This window comes from Apodemus sylvaticus, chromosome 2, assembly GCF_947179515.1.
Source record: "Apodemus sylvaticus chromosome 2, mApoSyl1.1, whole genome shotgun sequence".
Classification (NCBI taxonomy): Eukaryota; Metazoa; Chordata; class Mammalia; order Rodentia; family Muridae; genus Apodemus; species Apodemus sylvaticus.
The window spans coordinates 154634474-154659723 of NC_067473.1; the positions used below are offsets into that span (position 1 = coordinate 154634474).

Consider the following 25250-nt stretch of genomic DNA (forward strand, 5'->3'; position numbering starts at 1 on the left):
AAGATTGGGGCTAGAGAACCTCTTTTTTTGTTTGTTTGTTTGCTTGTTTGTTTTGTTTTGTTTCTTCGGGGCAGGGTTTCTCTGTGTAGTCCTGGCTGTCCTGGAACTCACTCTGTAGACCAGGCTGGCCTTGAACTCATAAATCTGCCTGTATTTGTCTCCCAAGTGCTGAGATTGAAGGCACAAGACTTATTGTTTAGGTTTATCTCATTTTATGCAAATGAATGCTTTGCCTATGTGTATGTCTGTGCACTACATGTATTGCTGGTGCTTGGAAGTCAGAAAAGGGTGTCAGATCCCTTGGAACTGAAGTTAAAGATGCTTGTGTGTCACTATGTGGGTGCTTGGAATTGAACCTGGGTCCTCTGGAAGAGCAACAAGTGTTCCTAATCTCTAGCTCTTAGTATCATAATTTTTAAAAGATCATGTTATTTTTAAGTCAGTGTGTGTGTGTGTGCAGGTGCCTGCAGAGGCCAGACGAAGGCATCGGATCGCCGGGAGCTGAAATTACAGGCATTTGTGAGACCTCTGAAGTGGACACAGGTCCTCTGGGGGAGCAGCGAGTGCTCTTTAGCACATCTCTACAGCCCAGTCCACTGCTTTCTTTCTTAAAACTGTTTTTCTTAAGAAAGTGCCTGGTAGCTGGGCGTGGTAGTGCACGCCTTTAGCCACTCCACCGCCCCCTGCACTGCACTCCGGAGGCAGGGGCAGGAGGACACCAGTTCGGCCTACTCCAGTCTCACTTCCTCTCACTACTTTGCTTACTTGGGAAAAGGAGTTTTATCCCTAAGTTACCGCAGGAAGGGCCTGGCTCCGATCATCAGTGCTGCGTTGGTGGACATTAGCAAAGTGGCTGCGCTTGTTTTAGTCACTGCTACTCCCTATGTCCGTCGTCTTCCCAGTACAGGTGACATTTCCACTTCCAGTGGCCCGTGACACATGCAAATCCTCACTTTTTACCAAAAACTGCAGTGAGCTTTACAAGTGACTCTCATGCATGCTAACACTTCGGGAGTATCACCTGGATAGAGAGGTTCACTGTCTGTGTCAAACTTACAGTGGTTGGGGACTGGAGGGATGGTCAGGAGGTAGAGGTGTTGCTGTGGAGGCATGCCAACCTGAGTTTGATGCCCAGAACCCACGTGACGTCAGGAGAAGAGAAAAGACTCCATAAAGCTGTCCTCTAACCACCACATGTGCCTGTTGTACACACAATGGCATAGATGTATGCAATATAAACAAACTAACTAAAGTAAGACGTATGTTAACATTAGTATTTGAAATAAAAATGGAAGTCAGCTTTTCTCAGAAGTTAATTTGGCTCGTGGGCTTGCCCAGGAACAACAGCTCTGTGTGTGTTCACAACGCCATAAACCGGAATGTACCAGCTCTATTCCAAGGTTTTCAATCTCCACTTCCCCACTATTATCTACAATGGCCCTTATGTATGATAGTTTAGTTTGGAAAATTAGTGGAGGCTCAAGCCTTGTGTGGTGTTTTTAGCCTAGGCCAGAAGCTTCTTTGCTCAAGAGGCCTTCCTGGACTGCCCTCACCCCCAGCTGCTCAGAGAAGCAACCTTTCCCACTTTGCACGAAGGCATTTCGCCCTCTTCTGGGCTTGGGGGCAGCATGCACGCAGGCAGTACAGAGACACCCGAGCTGTCAAAATACAAAATACCAAAATATGCATGCTTAAACATTAAGGAAACAGGCTAAGTTCAAAATCTCTCTCTCTCTCTCTCTCTCTCTCTCTCTCTCTCTCTGTGTGTGTGTGTGTGTGTGTGTGTGTGGTGGCGGGGCGGGGCGGTTCTAGAAAATTTAGAGAATGGAGAGCAGAAATTTCCCATCTCGGAGATCGCTTCTTCCTACTTTGTCTTCAGTGATGCCCAGTCCATGCTCCCCACCCCGCACCACAACCTGCAAGTCTCTTGCTTTCGCTCCATTTGGATCCTCCTTTTTAGCTTCTTTTCAAACACAAATAACACATCAAAACAACTTATTTTTGCATTTGTTGCAGTTTGGATATGAAGTGCCCCACCCCACCCCCTCCAAGGCTCATGTGGTAAAAGGTTTGATTGAGAGCTAATAGGCCTTACGGAAGAATCATGGGGGATCTGACGAATCCACAGCTCAGTGGATTCATAGCTTGATAGCGATAGGGATCCTGGGGTGGGGGTGGGGGTGAGTGAGAAAGTCGGGCCCAGCTGCTGCGGTTCCTTAGAAGGATATCTAAGCCCTGGATCTGTCTTCTCTCTGCACCATTCTACCGTGAGAGGACCGCCTTCCTCCACCTCCAGGCTCCCGGATCACCGCCTCATCATGCCTTGGCCTCCAGACAATGGGACCAAGTGTAATGGACTGAAATCCTGGAACTGTGAGAGAATAAAGCCCTCCTTGCTTAAGTTTTCTCAGATACTTTGTCATGACAAAGGAGAGGCTAATCCAGCTTGTGTGGTGTGATTTCAGCCTCAACCTCTGGCTCCGTTCTGATAGATATAATGTTCAACAGTTTCAGAAGGTGCAGATCACCTATTGGGTCGTTTGTTGGTCCTCATGTGCAAGCTACACACCCAGTCAGCAGAACCGTACATCCTCCCTTAGTGGTTTTGTCATAGGCATCTGAACTCAGAGGTGCCTGTGCTCTGAGATCCTTCTCCTTCCCACCTCTGATCTGGTTTATGTTAAAGTCAGTTAGGTCAACCTAATTTTCAGTACTCCACCACCTCTGGTTTCCTTGTCTTTAAACTTCCAACTCAACACACAAGTGTCTAAAGGCCATAGAACTCTGCTTTCTGATTTTAAAGCCCATACCCTTCCCAAAATCCTCCTTCCTCCACTCTATCCCCCCTTTTATTCCTTTTATCATCCGTTCCCTAAATAGTCTCTAATGGCTTCTAGTTTTCCCAGGGCTTTGTCTTCTAGACCTAATAAAAAAACAGTTCACAACGCGCACTGGCCTCACCTCACTTAGGTGAACTCTGGGCCATAAAAGCAGTGAGAACCTGGAGCTGCAGGGATCTACACCGCCACCTGGTGGCCGGCTGTCAAATAGGTTTGCGATCTCTGCGAAGGTTGGCATCCTAGCAACAGACCCCGGAGGCGGATAAATCGTGGGCAGAAAGCAGAACGGGAGAGCTTTTTCTTCAAACCAGTTTTTTTTCTCTGCCTGCAATTATCTTAACAAGATTTTATTTTATTTTTACCCTCTAGAGTTCTTTAATTCCATCCTTTCACTGGGGACTGAACCTAGAGCCTCATCTGTGCTAAGCAAGGGCTTAGCGAATATCCCCAGACCTGCTGCTCTTTTCTCTCTGCTAAATCTTCAAGATCTTTTTTTCCTTTTTGACTATCAGCTGATACCCTAACCTATTATTTAACTGAGAAAATAGAAGCAAAATAAAATAAATTATCCATCTTCAGTAATAAATCTGGTTCCCATTCTATGCATACTCTCAGCTTCTTGTCAAACAGATACATCGTCAACTACTCCAGCTAAGCCACACCTTTTCTAGATGGCTGGACCTTTTTTTTTTCCCACCCACCAATCCTGTCTGGAAAGTAACTCCTTTCTGGAATCAAAAGTTCTTTTTCTAATGAGTCCATATTCTAAGACCTCTTTAGACTGTCTCATTTGAGAGCCTCAGAATCCAGAAGAGCAGACATTTCTGTGGTAGTGAGAGTCGGAGAGGGATTTTACAGCCTGTGAGATCAACTGGGGTGCTGAGTGTAAGGGTGCACTAAAGAAGTCTACAGCACACGGCTCCTTCCTGACGATCAAAGCAAGAATTCTCCTCCTCCTCTGGCCCTCTATCTCTTCCTTTTTATTTGTCTCATTAGTTTTCATTGCTAGGAATGGACCCTGAGCTTCCCAGGAGCTGGGCAACTGCTCCACCGCCATGTCCCTCAGTCACCCTCTGTCATTTCACCTCTGTCAAGATCAACACACTCACCTTAACAGGATCACCAACACACCCCAACTTAACAGGATCACCAACACACCCCAACTTAACAGGATCACCAACACACTCCACCTTAACAGGATCACCAACACACTCCACCTTAACAGGATCACCAACACACTCCACCTTAACAGGATCACCAACACACTCCACCTTAACAGGATCACCAACACACTCCACCTTAACAGGATCACCAACACACCCCAACTTAACAGGATCACCAACACACTCCACCTTAACAGGATCACCAACACACCCACCTTAACAGGATCACCAACACACCCACCTTAACAGGATCACCAACACAACCACCTTAACAGGATCACCAACACACTCCACCTTAACATGATCACCAACACACTCCACCTTAACATGATCACCAACACACTCCACCTTAACAGGATTACCAACACACTCCACCTTAACAGGATCACCAACACACTCCACCTTAACAGGATCATTAACACACCCACCTTAACAGGATCACCAACACACTCCACCTTAACAGGATCACCAACACACTCCACCTTAACAGGATCATTAACACACCCACCTTAACAGGATCACCAACACAACCACCTTAACAGGATCACCAACACACCCACCTTAACAGGATCACCAACACACTCCACCTTAACAGGATCACCAACACACTCCACCTTAACAGGATCATTAACACACCCACCTTAACAGGATCACCAACACACCCACCTTAACAGGATCACCAACACACTCCACCTTAACAGGATCACCAACACACTCCACCTACACAGGATCATTAACACACCCACCTTAACAGGATCACCAACACAACCACCTTAACAGGATCACCAACACACCCACCTTAACAGGATCACCAACACACTCCACCTTAACAGGATCACCAACACACTCCACCTTAACAGGATCATTAACACACTCCACCTTAACAGGATCATTAACACACCCACCTTAACAGGATCACCAACACACCCTACCTTAACAGGATCACCAACACACCCACCTTAACAGGATCACCAACATACCCTACCTTAACAGGATCACCAACATACCCTTCCTTAACAGGATCACCAACACACCCTACCTTAACAGGATCACCAACACACCCTACCTTAACAGGATCACCAACACACCCTTCCTTAACAGGATCACCAACACACCCTACCTTAACAGGATCACCAACACACCCTACCTTAACAGGATCACCAACACACCCTACCTTAACAGGATCACCAACACACCCTACCTTAACAGGATCACCAACACACCCTTCCTTAACAGGATCACCAACACACCCTACCTTAACAGGATCACCAACACACCCTACCTTAACAGGATCACAACACACCCTTCCTTAACAGGATCACCAACACACTCCACCTTAACAGGATCACCAACACACCCACTTTAAGAGGTCCAATAATGGCGACTCATAACACATCTCTCTCTCTCCTCTCTCTCTCTCTCTCTCTCTCTCTCTCTTTTGGTCCCCCCCCCCCCAAGACAGGGTTTCTCTGTGTACCCCTGGCTATCCTGGAACTCACTCTGTAGACCAGACTGTAGACTCAGAAATCTACCTGCCTCTGCTTCCCAGGTGCTGGGATTACAGTCATGCACCATCATGCCTGGCTTTTTCATAACATATCTCTTACTTGTGCTTTGCTTTGCTTTGAGATAGGGGCTGAAGTAGCCCAGGCTGGCCTCCTACTTGCTATCTAGTTAAGGATGACCTTGAACCTCTGATCTTCCTGCTTCCATCTTCCAAGTGCTGGGATGACTAGTGTGCCACTGTTGTGCCACAAAGCATTCGTGAACCCCCAAAAGACCACCAAGGAGCTGTTTCTGATGTAATCACATCAGGGTCTCTTTATTACAAACTTAAGTTTGGACTTACTCACCACTGGCCCACAAGATGGTTTTTTGGTGAGGTTTTACAGAAAATGGAAGTAAGTGGGGTAGAGTCTAGCCTGGCAATCATCTAACTGAATGTCTATTGGTTTTGTTGTTGTTGTTGTTGTTGTTGTTGGTTTGTTTGTTTCTTTTTGGATTTTGGTTTTTTTGAGACAGGGTTTCTCTGTAGCCCTGGCTGTCCTGGAATTCACTCTGTAAACCAGGCTGGCCTCAAACTAAGAAATCCATCTGCCTCTGCCTCCCAGAGTGCTGGGATTAAAGACGTGGGCCACCACCGCCCGGCTCTGAATGGCTATTGTAAGCCCACAGGTGGGTGCTCTGAAAGCATGACCACATATAATCACAAACCGTCTGAAAGTACTCCTGAAACAATGAGACTAATCTGTGATTAACTGTTGCTAGGAAGTAGCTAGGGAGTGACTCTGGCCGAGGACAATCCTCGGGGTCCTTCCTGGCACATGGGTGCAGTATGATCTCAGCTACGGGCCAAGAGTTCAGGCTGTGGTTTTTTGTTTTGTTTTGTTTTCTTTTAAGATGGAGGCTGTTCCAAGATGGAGTAGGTTTGGCTGCTCACAACCATCCTTAGGTTATGTGGTGCTGGGGATCAAAGACAGGACTTGGTAAATGCTGTGCTAGGCCTATCACCTGGGTTACACCCCGCTCTGATTTGTTTGTTGTTGTTGTTTCTGTATGCTTGTTTGAGACAAGGTTTCCTGGCTGTCCTGGAAATCGCTTTGTAGACCAGGCTGTCCTTGAACTCAAAGAAATCTGCCCATCTCTGCCTCTCGAGTGCTGGGATTGAAGGTAAGTGCCATCACGATCAGCTCGGATTAGTTTTTAAGCTACATTCCCTCAACCTTCCTTAGCTCCATGCACACATTTAACCAACAGGAAGCCAAGAAGGTCTTTTAAATTCTTTGCTTGGATTTTATTTTGGGGTGTGGGGACAAGGTGTCACAGTAGCCCAAGATAACCTGGAACTTACTCTGCAACCCAGGCTGGTCTCAAATGCGTGGAGCTCCTTCTGCTTCTGACTCCTGTGTCTTGAGAGCACAGGCATTATGTCCAGGTGCACTTGGCTTTAGAGCTATTGCTTTGGGTTTCTACATTGTCTTAATGTGTTTGCTCAGCATTACGAAACACTGGCATATCTTTGAAGCTCGGTACTCAAACCTTTTCTCTTCTATCCCAACTCCCCGGAGTTTCCCATAGGTCCCTGGCTTTGAATCTGAGTCAGACTGGATCTCTGATCTGGGCCTTACACCTGGGTCTCGGCTCTGGGAGTCTATGGGGAGTCAGATGGAAAGGTGCTCTGGGATCCTGCCCTGCTCTACTCTATCTGGTCCCTTCTCCAGTTTCTCCACTGGAGGTGCTCGCCCCCAACAGAGGAAGCAGTCTAACTTGTGCATAACCTCTGCTCCTTTGTCCACTTCCTTAGCCCCTCCTTCCTGTGGAATCTTACCACTTCCGCTAGTCCAGTCGCCCTGGCACAGGTCACCTTCACCCTAAGTCGTGGTTCCTAGGGTAGAACTCATCTCTGTCTCCTGGTTTGCCTTCACATGACCTATTCTCCAGACAACAGCCAAAGTGACCCCTTAGAAACATGTATTTGAGCTCATTTCTCCCACTGTCAAAACTCCTCCACGGACTATCATATTTAGATCAGAACCTTAGATAGCATCTTAGCAGGCTGCGGGCCCTCTCTGTCATCTGGCTCAGGGTCACCCCATTTCCCACAGCTCTCCTCGGCACAGCACAGCCACCTCCTTGCTGGTGTCTGTTTCTTTAGCCCAGGGCCTCACATAAGGCGGGCAAGCAAGCATTTACCTCTGAGCCGGTCTGACACAGGGTCTCACATGTGCAGACATGAGAATGCCTAAGAAGGAAATTAAGTCAAGATAACAATATGGAAAATGGAATGGAGGGGGGGTTTGCTCATTCTGATACTGTGTCCAGTTGGGGAAAATCTCTTCTGAAAGAAGGTGAGCAGAAAAGGTCTCTGCAGGGCATCCAGTGATCTCTTCTGAACTCTGAGGGGGCCTGCATATACATGACATATATGTACACGCACACAAACACCTAAATAAGTAAAATGAATCTCAATTAAGTCATAGCTCCATTGAGAGGCAGCTAACAAAGTGCACAGCACAGTGGTTTTTAGTATATTCAGAGTGGTGCACATTTGTTTGTATCCTGTTTTTGTTTGTTTGTTTGTTTGTTTGTTGTTTCTCTGTATAGCCTTTGCTGTCCTGGAACTCACTCTGTAGACCAGGCTGGGCTGGAATTCAAAAATCCGCCTGCCTCTGCCTCCCAGGTGCTGGGATTAAAAGCTTGTGCTGCCACCACCACCGGGCTCTTGTATACTGTGTTTAAGAGCCTCAGCACACAAGGTGGAGGTCAGAGGGTCGCTTTTTGAAATTGGTTCTCTTCTAGCATGTGGGTTCTGGGGATCCGTGGCAAGTGGCCTACCTGCTAAGCCATCTTGGAGCACAGCTTTTATTTTACTCCTTTCTTTCTTTCTTTCTTTCTTTCTTTTTAGAGACAGTGTCTCACTCTGTAGCCCTGGCTGGGCTGCTTACTTGACTTCCCTCACCTGCTTCAGTGTACCGTTGTCACTGTCACTACACAATAGTCTCACTGCTTTGAGGCTGTGTGGCCCACAGAGCAGAACATAGCCATTCCTGCTCTCAGGATCTATACACACTAGAGTTTCGTGACTGGGCTGGAGTCTGAGAAGCATTTATATCCCAGGACCTTTACATACTGCTCTTTTGTATGAATAATTCCAGATTGCCTTGTGGCTGGCTCTTGGACATTCTGTTTCTGCTCAACTTCTTCCTGAAGGAGGTTCCCCCAACCAGACCACAGTATCTGAATGAGCTCCTCCCTCCTTCCGTCCGATTTGCTATATTGTGATCTTGACTTATTTTCTTTGTTAGAAGTTCTCATACCCTACACTGGGAACTGTGAAGGCAGTTCCAGGCATCAGTAGTGCAGTGCCTGTCACACAAATGAATGAAAAAGAAAGAAAGAAAAAGAAAAAAAGAAAACCAAACCAAACCATAAAAACAAGCAATAAGCCACGTGAAAACAGCTCGATGGATAACAAATGAGCCTTTGACAGAAATGAGTCTAGAGAAAAAATTACTTAGCATCCTCTCAGTGGTTTTATTAGAGGAAACATGCCTGAATAAAAGAAAAGTATGGTTCAGGGGGTGGTGGCACATGCCTTTAGTACCAGAACTTGTACTTGGAAGGCAGAGGCAGGCAGATCTCTGAGTTCAAGGCCAACCCGGTCTACAGAGCAGTTTCAGGACAAGGCAGGGCTACACAGAAAAATCCTGCCTCAAAAAAACCAAAAAGGAGGAGGAGGAGAAGGAGGAGGAGCGAGGAATGGCTTGGGCTGTAGACTGCTTGCTCTGAAAGCAAGCTGCCTGTGGTTCAGTCCCCACCACCACATGAGTGGGACGTGGCGGCTCACATCTGCGATTCCAGCACTGGGGAGCCCTAGAGGCAGAAGGGTCAGAAGTTCAAAGTCATCCCCAGCTATATAGAGAGTTTGAGGCCAGTATGAGATGCATGAAACCTTATCTTAAAGCAAAATAAAACCGTAAAGAACAGGCCCATGAGATGGCTCCTCAGGTTACAGCACTTGCTTGCTGTGGTGTGCCCCAGCTGAGCTCCAGCCCTGGGATGCAGGGGTAGAAGGAGAGAGCAGATTTCCACAGCTGTCCTCAGACCGCCGCTAAGGCACCATGGCACACAATTAAATACACAAATAGAAAATTAACCCAAAACCAAACAGTGGGTCTGATTCATACATGGTTTATGCAAGCGACGTTTCTGAGTGACTGTACCTCCATGTTGTTGACCAACATATTATAAGGAATTACAGAGGTCTGAGAGCCAAGAATGTTTGAACCTGGGGCTGGAGAGATGGCTCAGCGGTTAAGAGCACTGACTGTTCTTCCAAAGGTCCTGAGTTCAAATCCCAGCAACCACATGGTGGCTCACAACCATCCGTAATGAAATCTGATGCCTTCTTCTGGGGTGTCTGAAGTCAGCTATGGTGTACTTACATAATAAATAAATAATTTTTTTAAAAAAGAATGTTATAACCTTTTTATTTTCAACTTTTCTAAATTATTATTTCTTTATGAACTGAAAATCTAATTGGTGGATTTCAGGGTTTTTTCCCTCACTATGAATTTAACCCTTTTCTCTTGATTCATCTTGAACTCTTGAGTTTTTGCCCTTTATGCTAGCTAGTACGATATTAGGTACGATTTCAGCTACCATTGGGCTTTGTCAAAATGGCTTTGTCAAAAGTAAAATGAAGGCAAGTGAGGTGCTCATTATGCCTAGCGTTCGTTTTCTGTGGGCTCTTCTTCCTTTCACTCTTCTCCACCCTTTCAACCCCCTAGCATTAAATAGGAGAGAAAAAGGATAGAAAGAAAAAGGATCAACTTTATTATTACATTATTTCCTGCTGATTAGGAGTTTCTTGGGGCAAACTTGATCTTCGATGTCAGGATATCTAATTTTTTTCTTGTTTCCTCTTTGTGCATGACTACTTAACAAGCATCAACCACCACCAACAAATAGCAACTAACCACCAATCAACAACCCACCCCTACAACCAACAACCAACAACCAACTCAACAACCAGCTCCCCACTGTCTTTGGGTCCTAGCATCTATATACCTCCTGAAAAGTCCCCAGAATTCCAAATGTAACATAATGAAAGAAAGCATTTGCCTTTGGCAAAATCACATCCCTGCTAGAGGACAAGACAAATCACAGTCAGCTGCTGTGGACAGTCTGGGATCAAACTATGAAAAAAACACTCTATAATATTTCTGTGTTCTTCTGTATTTCTCTCTCTCTCTCTCTCTCTCTCTCTCTCTCTCTCTCTCTCTCTCTCTCTTTAGTGTATTTATTTACAGTGCATGTATGCTGGTGTACCAGAAGAGGGCACCAGATCTCATTATAGATGGTTTGTGAGCCACCAGGTGGTTTCTGGGAATTGAACTCAGGACCTCTGAAACAGCAGTCAGTGATCTTAACCTCTGAGCCATCTCTCCAGCCTCTATTTCTGTGTTTTTCAAAGACACCAAAATTCCTAAATTTTCACTACAGCTCATAAAGGTGCCTGTTACTAAACCTGTTTTTAATTGCTAGTAATACTGCCAATAAACATTTTAACTTTTATTTAACTTTAATTTCTACCAAATTTCAGAGGACATTTTTGTTAACATCTATATTACCATAAATTTGATAAATGTGTATTTCTTTTCAAATAAAACAAGAATTGGGGGCTGGAGAGATGGCTCAATGGTTAAGAGCATTGACAGCTCTTCTAGAGGTCCTGAGTTTAATTCCAAGCAACCACATGGTGACTCACAACCATCTGTAATGGGATCCGATTCCTATTCTTGTATGTCTGGAGACAGCTACAGTGTACTCATATACATGAAAGAAATAAATAAATCTTTAAGCAAAAAAGAAGAGGCTGGAAAAAAACAACCCAAGTATTTGGAGGGCATGGTGGCCCACACTAATCTCAACATTGCGGACTGAGGCAGGAGGATAGTTATTTGAGGCCAGGCTGGGCTATATAATGAGATTTTGACACAAATAAACATGAATGATGTATGCTACCCTTATACAATAAGGTTAGTATAATCAGGAAGCCTATAGTTTTTCTTTTTGAGACTAGGTAGCATAAGCTAGCCTTGGACTTGCTTTTTATCCATGGTAGCCTAAAAATTTCAAAATGGAAAACAGAGTAACCCCTTATCTCAAATAGTAAGACTCAATTATTCAACAAATAGGGTGAGGGAGAGCCACGCCCATGGTCTGCAGCAGGGAGAGATCAGTGGGGAGTGGGGTGGGCAGGGCGAGGGAGAGCCACGCCCAGGATCTGCAGGAGGGAGAGCTCAGTGGGAAACGGGGGTCGGGGGGGGTGAGGGGTGGGGGGGTAGGGGGGTGAGGGGGTGGGCTGGGCGAGCCACGCCCAGAGTCTGCAGCAGGGAGAGCTCAGTGGGGAGTGGGGCGGGCAGTGTGCAGAGGAGCCATGCTTTTGGTTGGTGAAGAAAACAAACACACTAAAAAGGGGATTTCCTATGTCCTCCCTAGTACAAGCAGCTAATGGTCACCGAACACCCACCCACTCTTCTCTATGGCACTGCCTGACCAGTCCACAAAGCACTCCGCCCCCCCTTCTTCCCCCCCCTCCCCGGCACCAACCCCAGCTTGCTGTAGGACCCGGACTTAATCATCACCACAAGCTCTTCTGGATCTCACGGGCACAGACAAACCCGCTTTCTCTCGCCAGGGGATTGATGTCTGTCTGTATCATAAATTCCAGGCACTGATTTTTCCTCCAGCCCTTGGCTTCTCAGTTTCTGTGACTCGATTTAGTTTTTGCCTCTCAAATCCTGTCAGTGAGCACTGTCTGATCATCCGGGCTACGTGTGGTGCAGCGGCTTCGTCCAGCTCGGGGCATTTCTTTCTGGGAGGAGGGAGGGGGCTGCAAGCTTGCCCATTGGAGGTTAAGGAAGCTCATGAATCTTAAATCTCAGAAGAACCTCCTTGAGGCAGGTCGAGCAATGGCTGGCAGGGTTGAGGTGAGGGTGGAGGGTGGGGCTTGGGCGTGAGGGTGGGGGTGGGGAGCTGAGTGAGGGAGCCGCTTGAAAGTTGTGGAGGGAAATCCAGTGACAACCTCACCCATCCCCACATGCTTCTTTTGATGACGAAGCTGCTGCCTTTGAGTCACCCGTGGGCAGATAAATCATTTCCTAGCCACACTCCGGTTAAGTTACAGTTAGATCATACTGGAGTCAATTCTTTGATCTGTCATCAGTACCCTATCTGGGGTGAATAAATAGGTGTTCATGTCTTCCAAAGCAAAGTCATACAATATATTTAATAAATGTGTGGCAGGAAAGAAAAAGATCACGTATCTCACTTCTGTAGTTTATATACTTATTTGACTGAGATTAGCCCCTGTGCAAGGACAACATGCAAATCTGTGAAGAACCAAATATCAAAAATGATACAAAGCCGGGCGGTGGTAGTGTACGTCGGTAATCCCAGCACTTGGGAGGCAGAGGCAGGCGGATTTCTGAGTTCGAGGCCAGCCTGGTCTACAGAGTGAGTTCCAGGACAGCCAGGGCTACACAGAGAAACCGTCTCGGGGGGTGGGGGGGGAAAGAGCAATACATACATGTATAGACACACACACACACACACACATTACAAATAGTATATGCCAGCAATGATACAAAAACAATGACTGACTGGTTCCCTCAGTTTGTAAAGCATGACAAAGGAGACAACTGTTTCTCTATGGACGGCCATTAAAGTGTTCAGGGAAAAAAATCTGGATGTGAGTCAAAACAAGATACCAGGAAAAATGCTCAGCAGGGTGCCACAAGGTTTCAATCCCAGCATTCAGGAGGCAGAGGCAAGGGGATCTCTGTGAGTCTGAGGCCAGCCTGGTTTATAGAGTGAGTTCCAGGACTGCTAGGGTTAAGGAGAAAGCCCCGTGTACGAACAAAGAAGCATACCAGCAAATACCCAGAGAACCGTTTTAGGCAAAGTCCTTTCCAGGAATAACCATGTGTTCCCTGCCTTTCGGTAACATACACCAGCCACCAGAGGGCGTCCCATTCCAAGAGACAGCCTTGTGCCTTACCTTTCATGGACCTTTTATTACCGTGCTTTGCAAGTAACACGCCTAAGCCGCACCCCAGAGACGCTCCGGAAAGGATGGTGGTGGCTGTATGCATTCACAAGGTTCTCCGCTGCTTCTCACATCTACGGCGCCGAGGCTCAAAACCCCAGCGGATAACCCCTAACGGGGGTCACCGATGCTGTTACAGCGCCGAACTCGGGTATCTTATCATTCTTGTTACTCTGAATAACACATACTGAAACTACAAAGTGGGCCGGCAAGGTGGCTCAGAAGGTAAAGGGACCTGCCACTATGCCAGGTGACTCCTCCTCCAGCCTCCACACTGGCACCTTGGTACCCACACATGGATGTATACACAGACACACACAATAATGTAACTTTAAAAGGTAAAAACACCATGAGTGGCAAATGTAATGGTGGAGTGATTGCCCAGTAGCAAAAAGTCCTGGGTTCAATTGCTAGCACCTCCATCCTACAAATAGGTATGGTGGCCCAGGCCTGGATGTGGAGGCCTGAGGACCAGAAAAAGTTCAAGGTCAATCTTGACTGCATAGCAACTTTGGGGCACACCTTGGATACACAAGACTCTGCCTTAGATAGATAGATAGATAGATAGATAGATAGATAGATAGATAGATAGATAGATAAAAAGGAAAGGAAGGAAGAAGGAAAAAAAAAAACAAAGAAAGGCTGGGACATGGTGGTGCATACCTTTAATCCCAGCATTTGAGAAGCAGAGGCAGTTGTGAGTTTGAGGCCAGCCTGGTCTACATAGGAAAGTTCTAGGCTAGCCATGGCTATATAAAGAGACCTTGACCCCCAAAACTTCAAAAAGAAAAACTGTTAGATCTATTGGCTGTAGTAGTCTCTCTTATAGGCCAGTTTTTCCTGTCATCATTTAAATGTCTTTAATTATCAAGACAAAAAGAAAAAGTTCAGGAAGGCGGTAAACACAAAGATTATCAACAGTAGCACACCAGTTTGATATCAATCTGACATTAATCTTAATACTTACATTCTGGGGCTGGAGAGATAGCTCAGTGGTTAAGAGCACTGACTGCTCTTCCAAAGGTCCTGAGTTCAAATCCCAGCAACCACATGGTGGCTCACAACCATCCATAAAAAGATCTGATGCCCCCTTTGGTAAGTACAGATACAATGTACTTAGATATAATAAATAAATAAATAAATAAATATTAAAAAAAAAAACTTACATTCTGTTTGCTGCTCTCCATCTCTCTATTGTAGCAAGACTTGACCCTTCTTCAAATTTCTTTTCAAGGCACAGCTTCCTGTAAATTGCAATTGGTCATTAGTTATTTATTCATTCTATCTAATTAAGTTTCCTGACAGAAGAGCCTGCAAGTTGTCACCTGGACACATGGGCACTATGATCCCGGAGATGAGTTCTCATACATTCTAATGATACGTTAGAATAACTCAATTCCGGGATCCTTGTTCAATAGCCAGACATGAGGGAGGGCTAACAAGTGAAGGGTCCTGGGTGAGGACAAAGAATATGCTAAAAACAAACAAACAAAAAAAACCCAACAACTCTAGATTTTGAGTCGTTACATGACACCAACTGGCAGTTTCTCCATCTGTAAAATGGATAGGAAGTGAGTTAGGTGACCTTGCTGGCACCAATTCTGTGATTTTCTTTTATTCTTCTCCTTCTCCTTCTCCTTCTCCTTCCCCTTCTTCTCCTTTTCTTCTTCTTTTCTTCTCCTCCTCCTCTCCCTCCTCCCCCTCCTCCTCCTCCTCTTCTTCTTTTTCTTCTTCTTCTTCTAAGATTATGTTACTTTTTATGTATATGAGAGTCTTGCCTGCATGTATGTATGTTTGCTGTATGCATACTCAATACCCAGGGAGATCACAAGAAGGTTCAAAGCTGTCAGATCTAGAACTGGAGTTCTCACTGATGGCTGTGAACCACCATGTGGTGCTGGGAACTGAACCCCAGTCCTCTGCAGGGGCAGCAAGTGCTCCTAACCACGAGCCATCTCTTCACCATCACAAATTCTGTAATTTTATACAGCTTATTTCGTCATGTAAGAGTTACAGTATTTGAAGAGCTACAACTGAATCCCATACTTAGGCGATTTGGCTATGCTGTGATACAACCCAATAGTCTGTGGTTAGCGTCCCTCCCTTGAGAAGTCCACACTCACTCTTAGGTGCATCTTTTTTTTTTTTTCTTCTCTTAACCCTACTGCATAAAAATTATACTGAAATCTTTTTTTTTCTTTTTTTTTTTTTTTTTTTTTTTTTTTTTTTGGTTTTTTGGATTTGGTTTTTTCAAGACAGGGTTTCTCTGTATAGCCCTGGCTATCCTGGCTGGCCTCTAACTCAGAAATTGCCTGCCTCTGCCTCCCAGAGTGCTGGGATTATAGGCATGTGCCACCACCGCCCGGCTTGAAATCTTTTCAATCAATCAAACAAACAAACAAACCCAGTTGTGCTTCCATAGCCTCTTGTGCAGATGCTTCTATAGCACAGAATACTCCTATAGTGTTCTCTCATGTGTCTGTAATAGATTATTGATCCATTCGCTTTTTGTTGATGAACATTTGCGTTGCTTCCAGTTCTCAGTGTTTGCAAATAAAATTAACTATGAACAAAAACAACATGTTTAAAGTATTTGAAATAGCCAGTGTCACACTCCTTTAATCCCGCCACTGAGAAGGACGAGTTCGAGGCCAGCCTGGTCTACACAGAGAGTTTCAGGATGGCCAGGACTACACAGTGAGACTCTGTATCTAAAAAACGATGACAAAACAGAACATTGGAAAGCATCTGCATCTGCCTCTTTTTACCCTCACCTTCCTTCAGACCGTTTCAGTGAGTGGCAACAGTCAGAAATCGTGATTCTGCTTAGCCAGCTGTCAGCACAACCACGTCTGCTCTCTCCGCCCTCCTTCTCCTGACATTGACAGGTGGCCTTGAAGGCCAGCTGAGATGGTGTAGAAATGCTAGCTTGGTTGGGGACTTTGGCCATGCTGTGTCTCCATACCTCCTCCTCTCTCTCCCCCTCCCCCTCCTCCCTTGGCTGAGTAGGGTTGTATGGCTGGTTACATGGCCTGTCTGACTTTAGCTTCCCAGGCGCTGGGACTGAGGGCAATCCGCCACGGTCAGTGACAACCACCTCTCTGCCTTTTCTCATCTTTTGATCCCTTCCCCATGAGAACTCCCTCTTATCTTCTGTGTCACTCTCATTTTGGAAAAGCAAAACACAGAACAGTCCCACCGTGCCCTTTCACTTCAAATAAATATGCTTCTCTTTTAAAATGAGGCTCTGGGCTCGGTAGGACAGTTCAGTGGGTAAGGGTGCTCGCTGCTAAGCCTGACAAGCTGAATTGTTTGCTCCCTGGAACCCAATAGTGAAAGAAGGAACCAAATCCTACAAGTTACAGGGAGACACCCCCCCCCCACACACACAACACACACCGGGTGGGGTAGAGGTATAGCTGAGCAGGGGAACACTAACCTAGCACTACCATGTGGTAAATCCCCAGTACTTCATGAACAAAAATGCTAAAGTGATTAACTCACAGAATCGCTCTTCATGCTCATTATTAAACTGGAGGGGCTGGAGAGATGGCTCAGCTGTTAAGAGCACTGACTGCTCTTCCAGAGGTCCTGAGTTCAATTCCCAGGAACCACAGGAACCACAAGGTGGCTCACAACTATCCGTAAAGGGATCTGTCTGAAGACAGCTATAATTGTACTCATATAAATGAAATAAATAAGTCTTTAAATAAATAAGTAAACAAACTGGGAGAAACTAAGACCATTTTGCCCTGGCCAGTTAGCCTTTCATCTTTTCCCAAACACTTAGGGAGTAAGTCACTTACTGAATTACCCACAAATTTGCCAAGAAAAAAACGGTCCTCTGGCTTAAGACCCTAGCAGACGTCTTTCATGGCTAACACAGTTCATTCCTCTCCACGGTCCAGCTCCCTCTGTTTGGACTCACTCGAGGCTCACTCACTCTCCGTGAAGTTACTCTCAGAAAGGTCCTCTCAGACAAACCAGTTTCTCTACCCCACACTTGGCGGAACACACAGTTCTGTCCTGAGTCCTTCACCCGGTACATTTCCCGGATGCAAGAGGATCTACAGTTCCAGTCCAGACAGTTATAAGGGGGAGTTCAAGGCCAGAGAGAGCCCCTGTCTCAAAAAAGTAACAAGGGAGGGGATGTAGCTCAGTGGTGTAGCTCCTTCCTGGCGTGACCAAGTCGGTAGTTTCCATCCTCACAAATACTTCCCTGCTATGATCTATGCTGTACTCATTTATCTAGGATGTGAGGTCCGGGAGGGCGGGGCTTTGGGCCATGTGCTTGGCCGAGGGCCCTGGGACCCTGTAAGGTGCTCAGTGAACACCAACAGGGGCGACTCCGAACACCCTCCACCCACCTCGACTTCCCGCCTCTCACCCACCATCCCCGCAGCTGCCCGGTGCCGAGCTCCGCCCAACCGCCCGCTTCGCAGCGGGGCGCCGCGCCGGAGTGACAGCACCGCTGCCGCCGCCGCCACCGCCACCGTCGCAGCCGTTAGCCCCGCGCCGTCGCCAGCCCGCTTTCCGTTCCGAAGGGTCCGTTGACGGAGGAAAACGTGCCCGGCGCCCGCTTGCTCGCTGCGTCCACCCTGCACGCTCCACTTACCCCGGAGGCAAGGGTCCCTTCCAGGGCGGCCGGTCGCCTGCGTCCTGATCCTCACCAGGTCACCAACCGACCAGCCGCACTCAGGGGTCCCCGAACGTGTCAGCGCCCCGAGGCTTCATGTCCTGGGCCCCGCCATCCTCCGCGCCTCCCTTAAGAGGGAGTTGACATTGCTGCTTTAAGCGATACGGATGCCCTTCGTGCCTCTGCGCCCCCCCAGGACGGCGCACGGAGGGCTCCGTGGAAGGAGCCGGGGAGTCCCTTTCCAGCCCCTGTGTTCCCCTTCGTCTCCAAAAGGACTGCAGCGCGGGTTTGGCGCTTCGGTATCTTAAAGGTCTGCTACCCCGTTGGCGTGTGGGGGTAGTACTCAAGCAGACAACACGGCTAGGGTTGGGAGGCGGAAGACCAGTCTTGCAGTGACTGCGGGCCAAGTCGGCAAGATAACGTGGCTTTTGAGAAGCGTGTGGAGGAGCTGGGGATGGCAGGGTTTTTATAAAGATCAGAACTGCACCGCACAAAAAGGGCATTGCAGAGAACGAACACGTGTAAAGGTGTGCTATGGAGTAAGTCGCTAGGGAACTTAAAAGTAAAACTCTGTATGCCAGTAGGTACACCCCGGAAGGCTGGGACAAGAGAGAGAGAGAAAGGAGAGGAAAGAAAGGAATGCAAAGGAGCAGAGAAGAACAGGGCGGTCGTACATTATTAAAAAACAAAAACGGGCTGGAGAGATGGCTCAGCGGGTAAGAGCACCGACTGCTCTTCCAAAGGTCATGAGTTCAAATCCCAGCATCCACATGGTGGCTCACAACCATCTGTAAAGAGATCTGACACCCTATTCTGGTGTCTGAAGACAGCTACAGTGTACTTATATATAATAAATAAATAAATATTTAAAAAACAAAAACAAAAACAAAAAAACCAAAAACAAAAAAAAAAAACCCGGGGTCTTTACATAGCTCAGGGTGGCCCCAAACTCGCTGTATAGGTAATTTAAGGCCTGGCTTTAAATTCCTGATCATCCTGTAGGATAAAAAGGCCAAGGGGATGGGGGACGGAAATACACCCTGACCCTGACTTGACTCCAAGCCCAAGCCAGGACCAAGAAAAAGAAACCCACCAATCTCTGAACAGGAAAACTCAGCAATCCCAAACTCAGGAATTGAAATCCCACCCGTCTCCACCCTAGAAAGCCCCACCCACCGCACCCCACCCCCTGTATAAACCTTTCTGTCTGCTCACCTCCCTGTAACTTCACTCCTGAGTAGGGGCAACTGCCCACCCTCCCTCCGGGATTATCCCCTCCCAATCTCCTTGTGTGAGGTCTGTTGTGCAGGGTAACTGTGTGGTATTCCTTGACTCCCAGTCTCTGGGATACCTTTCAGAGCAGAGGATAACACTTTTTGCTGGGGGGAAACTCCCCCTGCCAGAGCCGAGACGTAACACTTCTTTGGGGAAACCTTTCCCCTGCACAGGAGTAGAGCTGTAAATACTTCTGTAGGGGAAGCCTTTGCCTTTAGACCCAGGTAACAAGTGTGGCCCACCACACCTGGCTTTGGTTTTGCCCCCCCCCCTTTTTTTGAGATTTATTCTCCCTCCCTCTTCCTCCTCCTAACTCCCCCCTCCCACTTGCTCTGGAAGAGCACCAAGTGCTTTGAACAGCTGAGCCATGCCTCCAGCTCTGGTCTTGGCCTCTTTTGGACAGAGTCTCACTCTGTGCCACAGACTAGCCTTGAACTAGTAGCAATTCTCCTGTCTCAGTCTCAGGTGCTGGCCTCAAGCTCAGAACCACCACCACATGTAGTTCATACATTGTTAATGGGTATGTAAAGGGATCAGTGGGACCCCTCCATGGCCCCCTGAAATGTCTGGAAAACTGGCAATATTAATCAAGACAACGGGGCTACACTATGTCTCTCAGTGATTCTGTTTCACGTGTCCATTCAACAGAAATCATACAACTCAAAATATAGGTTTTAGAATATGTTACAAGGTCCTTAGCTTTGTGGGGGGTGGGTGGGTGGAGATACGGGCTCTCTGTGTGTCCTTAGACCATGCTGGTCTCAAACTCAGAGATCTGCCTGCCTCTACCTCCCTTATGCTGGGATTAAAGGCAAGTACCACCACTGATCAGCCCTTGACTCTTACTTATTTATTAATACATTTATGAGAAGGTATGTGTGGAAGTCGGAAGACATTTTGTGGGAGTCGGTTTTCTCCTCTCACCATGTGGGTTTGGGGTATTGGTCTGAGTCATCAGGTAGGGCAGAGGGTGCCTTTTCCTGCTGAGTCATCTCATAGCCTTGGTTCTTGCGTTCTTAAAAGAATTGAGTCGGGGCTGGAGAGATGGCTCAGCGGTTAAGAGCACTGACTGTTCTTTCAGAGGTCCTGAGTTCAATTCCCAGCAACCACATGGTGGCTCTCAACCATATGTAATGGGGTCCAATGCACTCTTCTAGTGTGTGTCTGAAGACAGCTGCAGTGTACTCATATAAAAAAAATCTTTAAAAAAAAAATTGAGTTAAGAGACATATACAATCCAAGCAGAAGTCCAGTGGCAAAGCAAGCAGGCACTCCGATGGGAGATGAGGGGGGCTGCCACTAGGAACCGCCAAAGAGACTGGAGAACTGGCGGCATCAAGGTGGGTGCTGCATCATGACTGCTTTTGTGTAAGATGCTCTGACCTCTTAGTTCTTGATGTGGCACAGACATCCCATCTGCAGCCTGAGAATTAACCACAGAGGGGCACTGTGATCACCAGGGACACAGCTTCCAAGATACAGCTGTGGACCACAGAGGGGCGCTGTGATCATCAGGGACACAGCTTCCAAGATAGAGTCGCGGTTTTCTTGCTCACCTCATGTCTCCGTTTTGAGACTTTTCAAGGTCCATCCATGATTAATCTTATAGTGCTTTGTCATTTGAGACATTCTACTTAGTATTATTAATGGGTTTTCAAAATGGGGTTTCTCTGAAGCAAGCCCTGGTTGTCCTGGAACTCACTTGTAGACAGGCTGGCCTCTAAGGGAGATCCACCTGCCTCTGCCTCTTGAGTGCTGGGATCAAAGGCATGCGCCACCACACCTGGCCTTTGTTTTTTTTTTTTTTTTTTTTTTTTTAATTGAACATTTATCATGAAAACTGGGGCTAGGGCTGGAGAGATGGCCCAGCGGTTAAGAGCATTGGCTGCTCTTCTAGAGGTCCTGAGTTCAATTCCCAACAACCACATGGTGGCTCACAACCACCTGTAATGGAATCTGAAGCCCTCTTCTGGTGTGTCTGAAAACAGCTACAGTTTATTCATATAAATAAAATAAATCTAAAAAAAAAAAAAAAAAAAGAAAAGAAAACTGGGGCTATCATTTTGAAGTTTATGCTTTATAGTTATTTTTAATCATGTGTATGTGTGTGTCTGAGTGGGTATAGGTGCCTTCAGAGGAGAGAGGTGTCATCAGATTCTCACGGAGCTGGATCCAAAACCAGTTGTGAGCTGACATACGGGGGTGCTGGAGCTACATTCAGGTCCCCTGGAAGAGCAGGAAGTGCTCTGTTGAGGGTTCTGTGTGCTGTGGGCTCAGATTCTGATCTCCATGCCCAGACAGATGGGCAACGCTGTGGTAAAGCATCTCCAGTCTTCATGTTATGTCAAAATTGTTTTCCACTCCCCATTGGTTAATACTCCGATTAGTTGGGTGGAGTAGAATAAGGTGTGATTTCCGATTCCAGTCAGGGGGTCCCAGGGATACCAGAGAGAGTAGGATGGAGGAGGAGAGACCATGTGGATGGACCAGAAAGACTCACCATGAAGTCTCAATGACAGAGCAGCCATAAGGATGCACATGGACTAGATCGAAACAAGGCACGCCCAGAGGGTAAGCAACAGGGCATCTGGCTGGGGAGCCGTAGCCTAGTCGGGTTAGAATAGCTCAGGATCTGCCCCGCTTAGGCTTGCAGCTTGTTATAAAAAGCAGGTTTCTGTGTCTTTAATTGGGAGCTAAAACAGGCTAGAGTGGGCATAGAAATGTACACTGCAGTTATTTGGGAACAAAGAGGGCATAAGAGTGGGCATAGAAATGTACACTGCAGTTATTTGGGAACAAAGAGGGCATAAGACAGCTCCCTCTGCCAAGAATGCTGAACCATCTCTCCAGCCCTTTTTTTTTTTTCTAGGCAGGGTTTCTCTATGTAGCCCTGGTTGTCCCAGAACTTGCTCTGTAGACCAGGCTGGCCTTAAACTCAGAGATCTGCCCTGCCCCCCTCTGCCTCCTGAGCACTGAGATTAAAAGCATGTGCCACTACGTCTGGTTCCCCTAATTTTTCTTTTTAAAAAATTACATTTATATATGTGTGAGTGCATGAGTGCACAGGTCTTATAATATGGGTATGGAGGTCAGAGGATAATTTGCAAGAGTCACTTCTTTCCTATCACAACTCAGATCGTCAGGTTTAGTGGCAAGCACCTTCACATAAGGAACCCTGTTATTGTTTATTTTTTAATTAGTATGCAAAACTATGGGTTTCTTTAGGATTTTTTCCATGAATTTATTCACTTTACTTCTCAATTCCAGCCCTGTCCTCCTCCCAGTCCTCCCTCTCACAGCCCCTCCCCCAACTGCTCCTCCCCTTCAACTCTGAGAAGGGGGAGGTCCCCACTGGGTACCATCCCACCCTGGCACTTCAAGTCACCGCAGGACTAGGTACAACCTTTCCCACTGAGGTCAGATAAGACAACCCCATTAAGGGAACCACAGGCAGGTAGCAGAGTCAGGGAAGTCACAGTTGCTGGGAGACTCACATGACTATCATGCTGTACATCATATGTGCGGGGGTGTAGGTCCAACTCTTGTATGCTCTCTTTGGTTCGTGTTCAGTCTCTGGAAGCTCCCAAGGGTCCAGCTTAATTGACTATGCTGGTCTTCTTGTAGAGTCCCTTTCCCCTCCAAACACGTTCCTTAACTCTTCCACAAGACTTCCAAAGCTCTGTCTAGTGTTTGGCTTTGGGTCTCTGCATCTGTTTTCATTGGGTGCTGGGTGGAGCCTTTCAGAGGATGGTTATGCTAGGCTCCTGTCTGCAAGCATAACAGTATCATTAATAGTGTCAGGGATTCGTTCTTGCCCATGGGATGGATCTCAAGTTGGGCCAGTCATTGGTTGGGGGAACCTTAGGATATTTTCAAGCATACATATTGTGTTTTGCTTATAGTCTCACTGTTCTTTTACCCTTCCTTGGGCCACCTCCCACTTTCTTTGGTCTCCTTTTGGCTGATTCCTTGTGCTTCAAAAGTGTTTTAGGGGAATTGGAGAGATCGTTCAGGACCCAAGTTTGATTCCCAAACACCCACGTTGAGTGGCTCTAACCTGTGTTTAACTCCAGCTCCAGAAAGTTCTGATAACTTCAATAGACTCTAGTCTCCATAGGCACCTGTACTCATGTATACTTTGGAGGTAGAGACAGGCAGATCTCCATGAATTCAAGGCCAGCCTGGTCTATACAGCAAGCCCCAGGCCAGCCACAGCTGCACAGCGAGACCCTGCTTCAAAATAAATAATAAATAAAAATTCTTTTTTTTTTTTTAAATCAAGATGAGAAAAGGCTGAATCACTAGTTAGATTTTTCTCAATTTCAGTTCATTGAGTACTCATTTTATAATCACTACTATAAGACACTAGTAAAGACTAAGGGTACTCAGAGATATCTCTCTTTGTGGAATGCATAGATTAGGAGGTGATCTAAACACAAGAGTCATTGCTTGGGAGCAGTCTGATATGGCTAATTAAAATAAATATTTATTTTTATATATGTGTATATGTGCCTGAGAATACTTATGTGGACCACATGCATGCAGAAATCTGTGGACATCAGAAGAGTCCCCTGAACTGGAGTTACAGGAGAAGAAGATTGTGAATGGCTTCATGGGTGCCGAGAACCAAATCAGGGTCTCCTTCAAGAGCAGTAAGTGCTCTTACCCTTCAAACCACCTCTCCAGCTCATGATAGGGCAATTTGTTGGGGAAAGCTCAGAATACTTTATCTGAAAGGAAGTTGGGGAAAACATGAATGTTGTAGCATTTCTGAGAAATGAAGAAACCTAAGGGCAGGTCTGGTGGAATACACCATGATCCTAGCCCTAGTGAGGAAGAGAGAGGGAAGTCAGGAGTTCTAGGTCACCCTTGCCTCTGCATCCCAAGAACTAGCTGGGTACCATCACGTCGCTCTCCTGTGCTTCTTGAGGGCAGGGATTAGGATGATGTACTGTCTCAGATTATCTAGAACTGAGGAGTGGCTCTTCATTGCAAAGTACAGATGAGAGGCCAAGTCTTTTAAATTCAGACTCCATTTTTAGAGAACCTGACCTAAGTTTGAACTCAGATAAACTAACAGGCTGGTACTTGTTAACGCAGCATGGGATATTTTTTTCAGATTTGTAAGTTCTTCCTAGCTTCTACCCTCACCCAGGTTAAACATGGTTTTATTTGCTTGCTGACTGTAGAGGACAACTTTTTCATAACTTTGTGCCTTTTTTTTTTTTCAGAAAAGTAGCTTGAGGGACAATCTTGCTTTAAATCTTGCATCTGGGTATTAAGGAAAACCAAAACCCAAACCAGTAGAGACTGAATTGGTAGAATGCTTGCCTAGCATGCTTAAAGCCTTGAGTTTCATCCCCAGCTCTTTATAAAAGAAGCATTGTGGTATAAGCCTGAAATCGTAGGACTAGGGAGGAGGCACCTTGAAACACAGCCACCCTTACACAGTGACATCAGACTGGTGGGCTATGGTGATACTGTTTCCGCGAAAACAAGCATTTTGTTTTCCCTGGAGCTTTCCCAGAAGACTTGGGAAGAACCCCATTTCTGAAGTTAGAGCTGAATTAACCCAAGTGGTTAAGTGAGAATTTAAAAAGTGGGGAGGGTTCATAAAATATGAAATGGCACCTTTGATTCTATTTATTTATTTTATGTATAGCAATGGCACCTTTGAAAATATTATTTTCCTCCTCATACTTTTGTCTTCTTCCTTCAGCAGA

The 25250-nt window shown here is 46.4% G+C and overlaps 1 protein-coding gene across 1 annotated transcript in view; it reads right to left on the reverse strand.

Annotated features, from left to right (window-relative positions):
- LOC127679156 (solute carrier family 2, facilitated glucose transporter member 3) overlaps positions 1 to 18607 on the reverse strand; it is a 68871-nt gene extending 50264 nt beyond the window's left edge. The window contains exons 1-2 of the mRNA XM_052174784.1: positions 18232 to 18607; positions 14783 to 14860 (exon numbers count right to left, since the gene is read on the reverse strand). Of these exons, the coding sequence (XP_052030744.1) occupies positions 14783 to 14803 (21 nt within the window). The 5' untranslated portion in view covers positions 14804 to 14860; positions 18232 to 18607. The remainder of the gene's footprint in view (positions 1 to 14782; positions 14861 to 18231) is intronic.
- Between the last annotated feature and the right edge of the window lie 6643 nt (positions 18608 to 25250).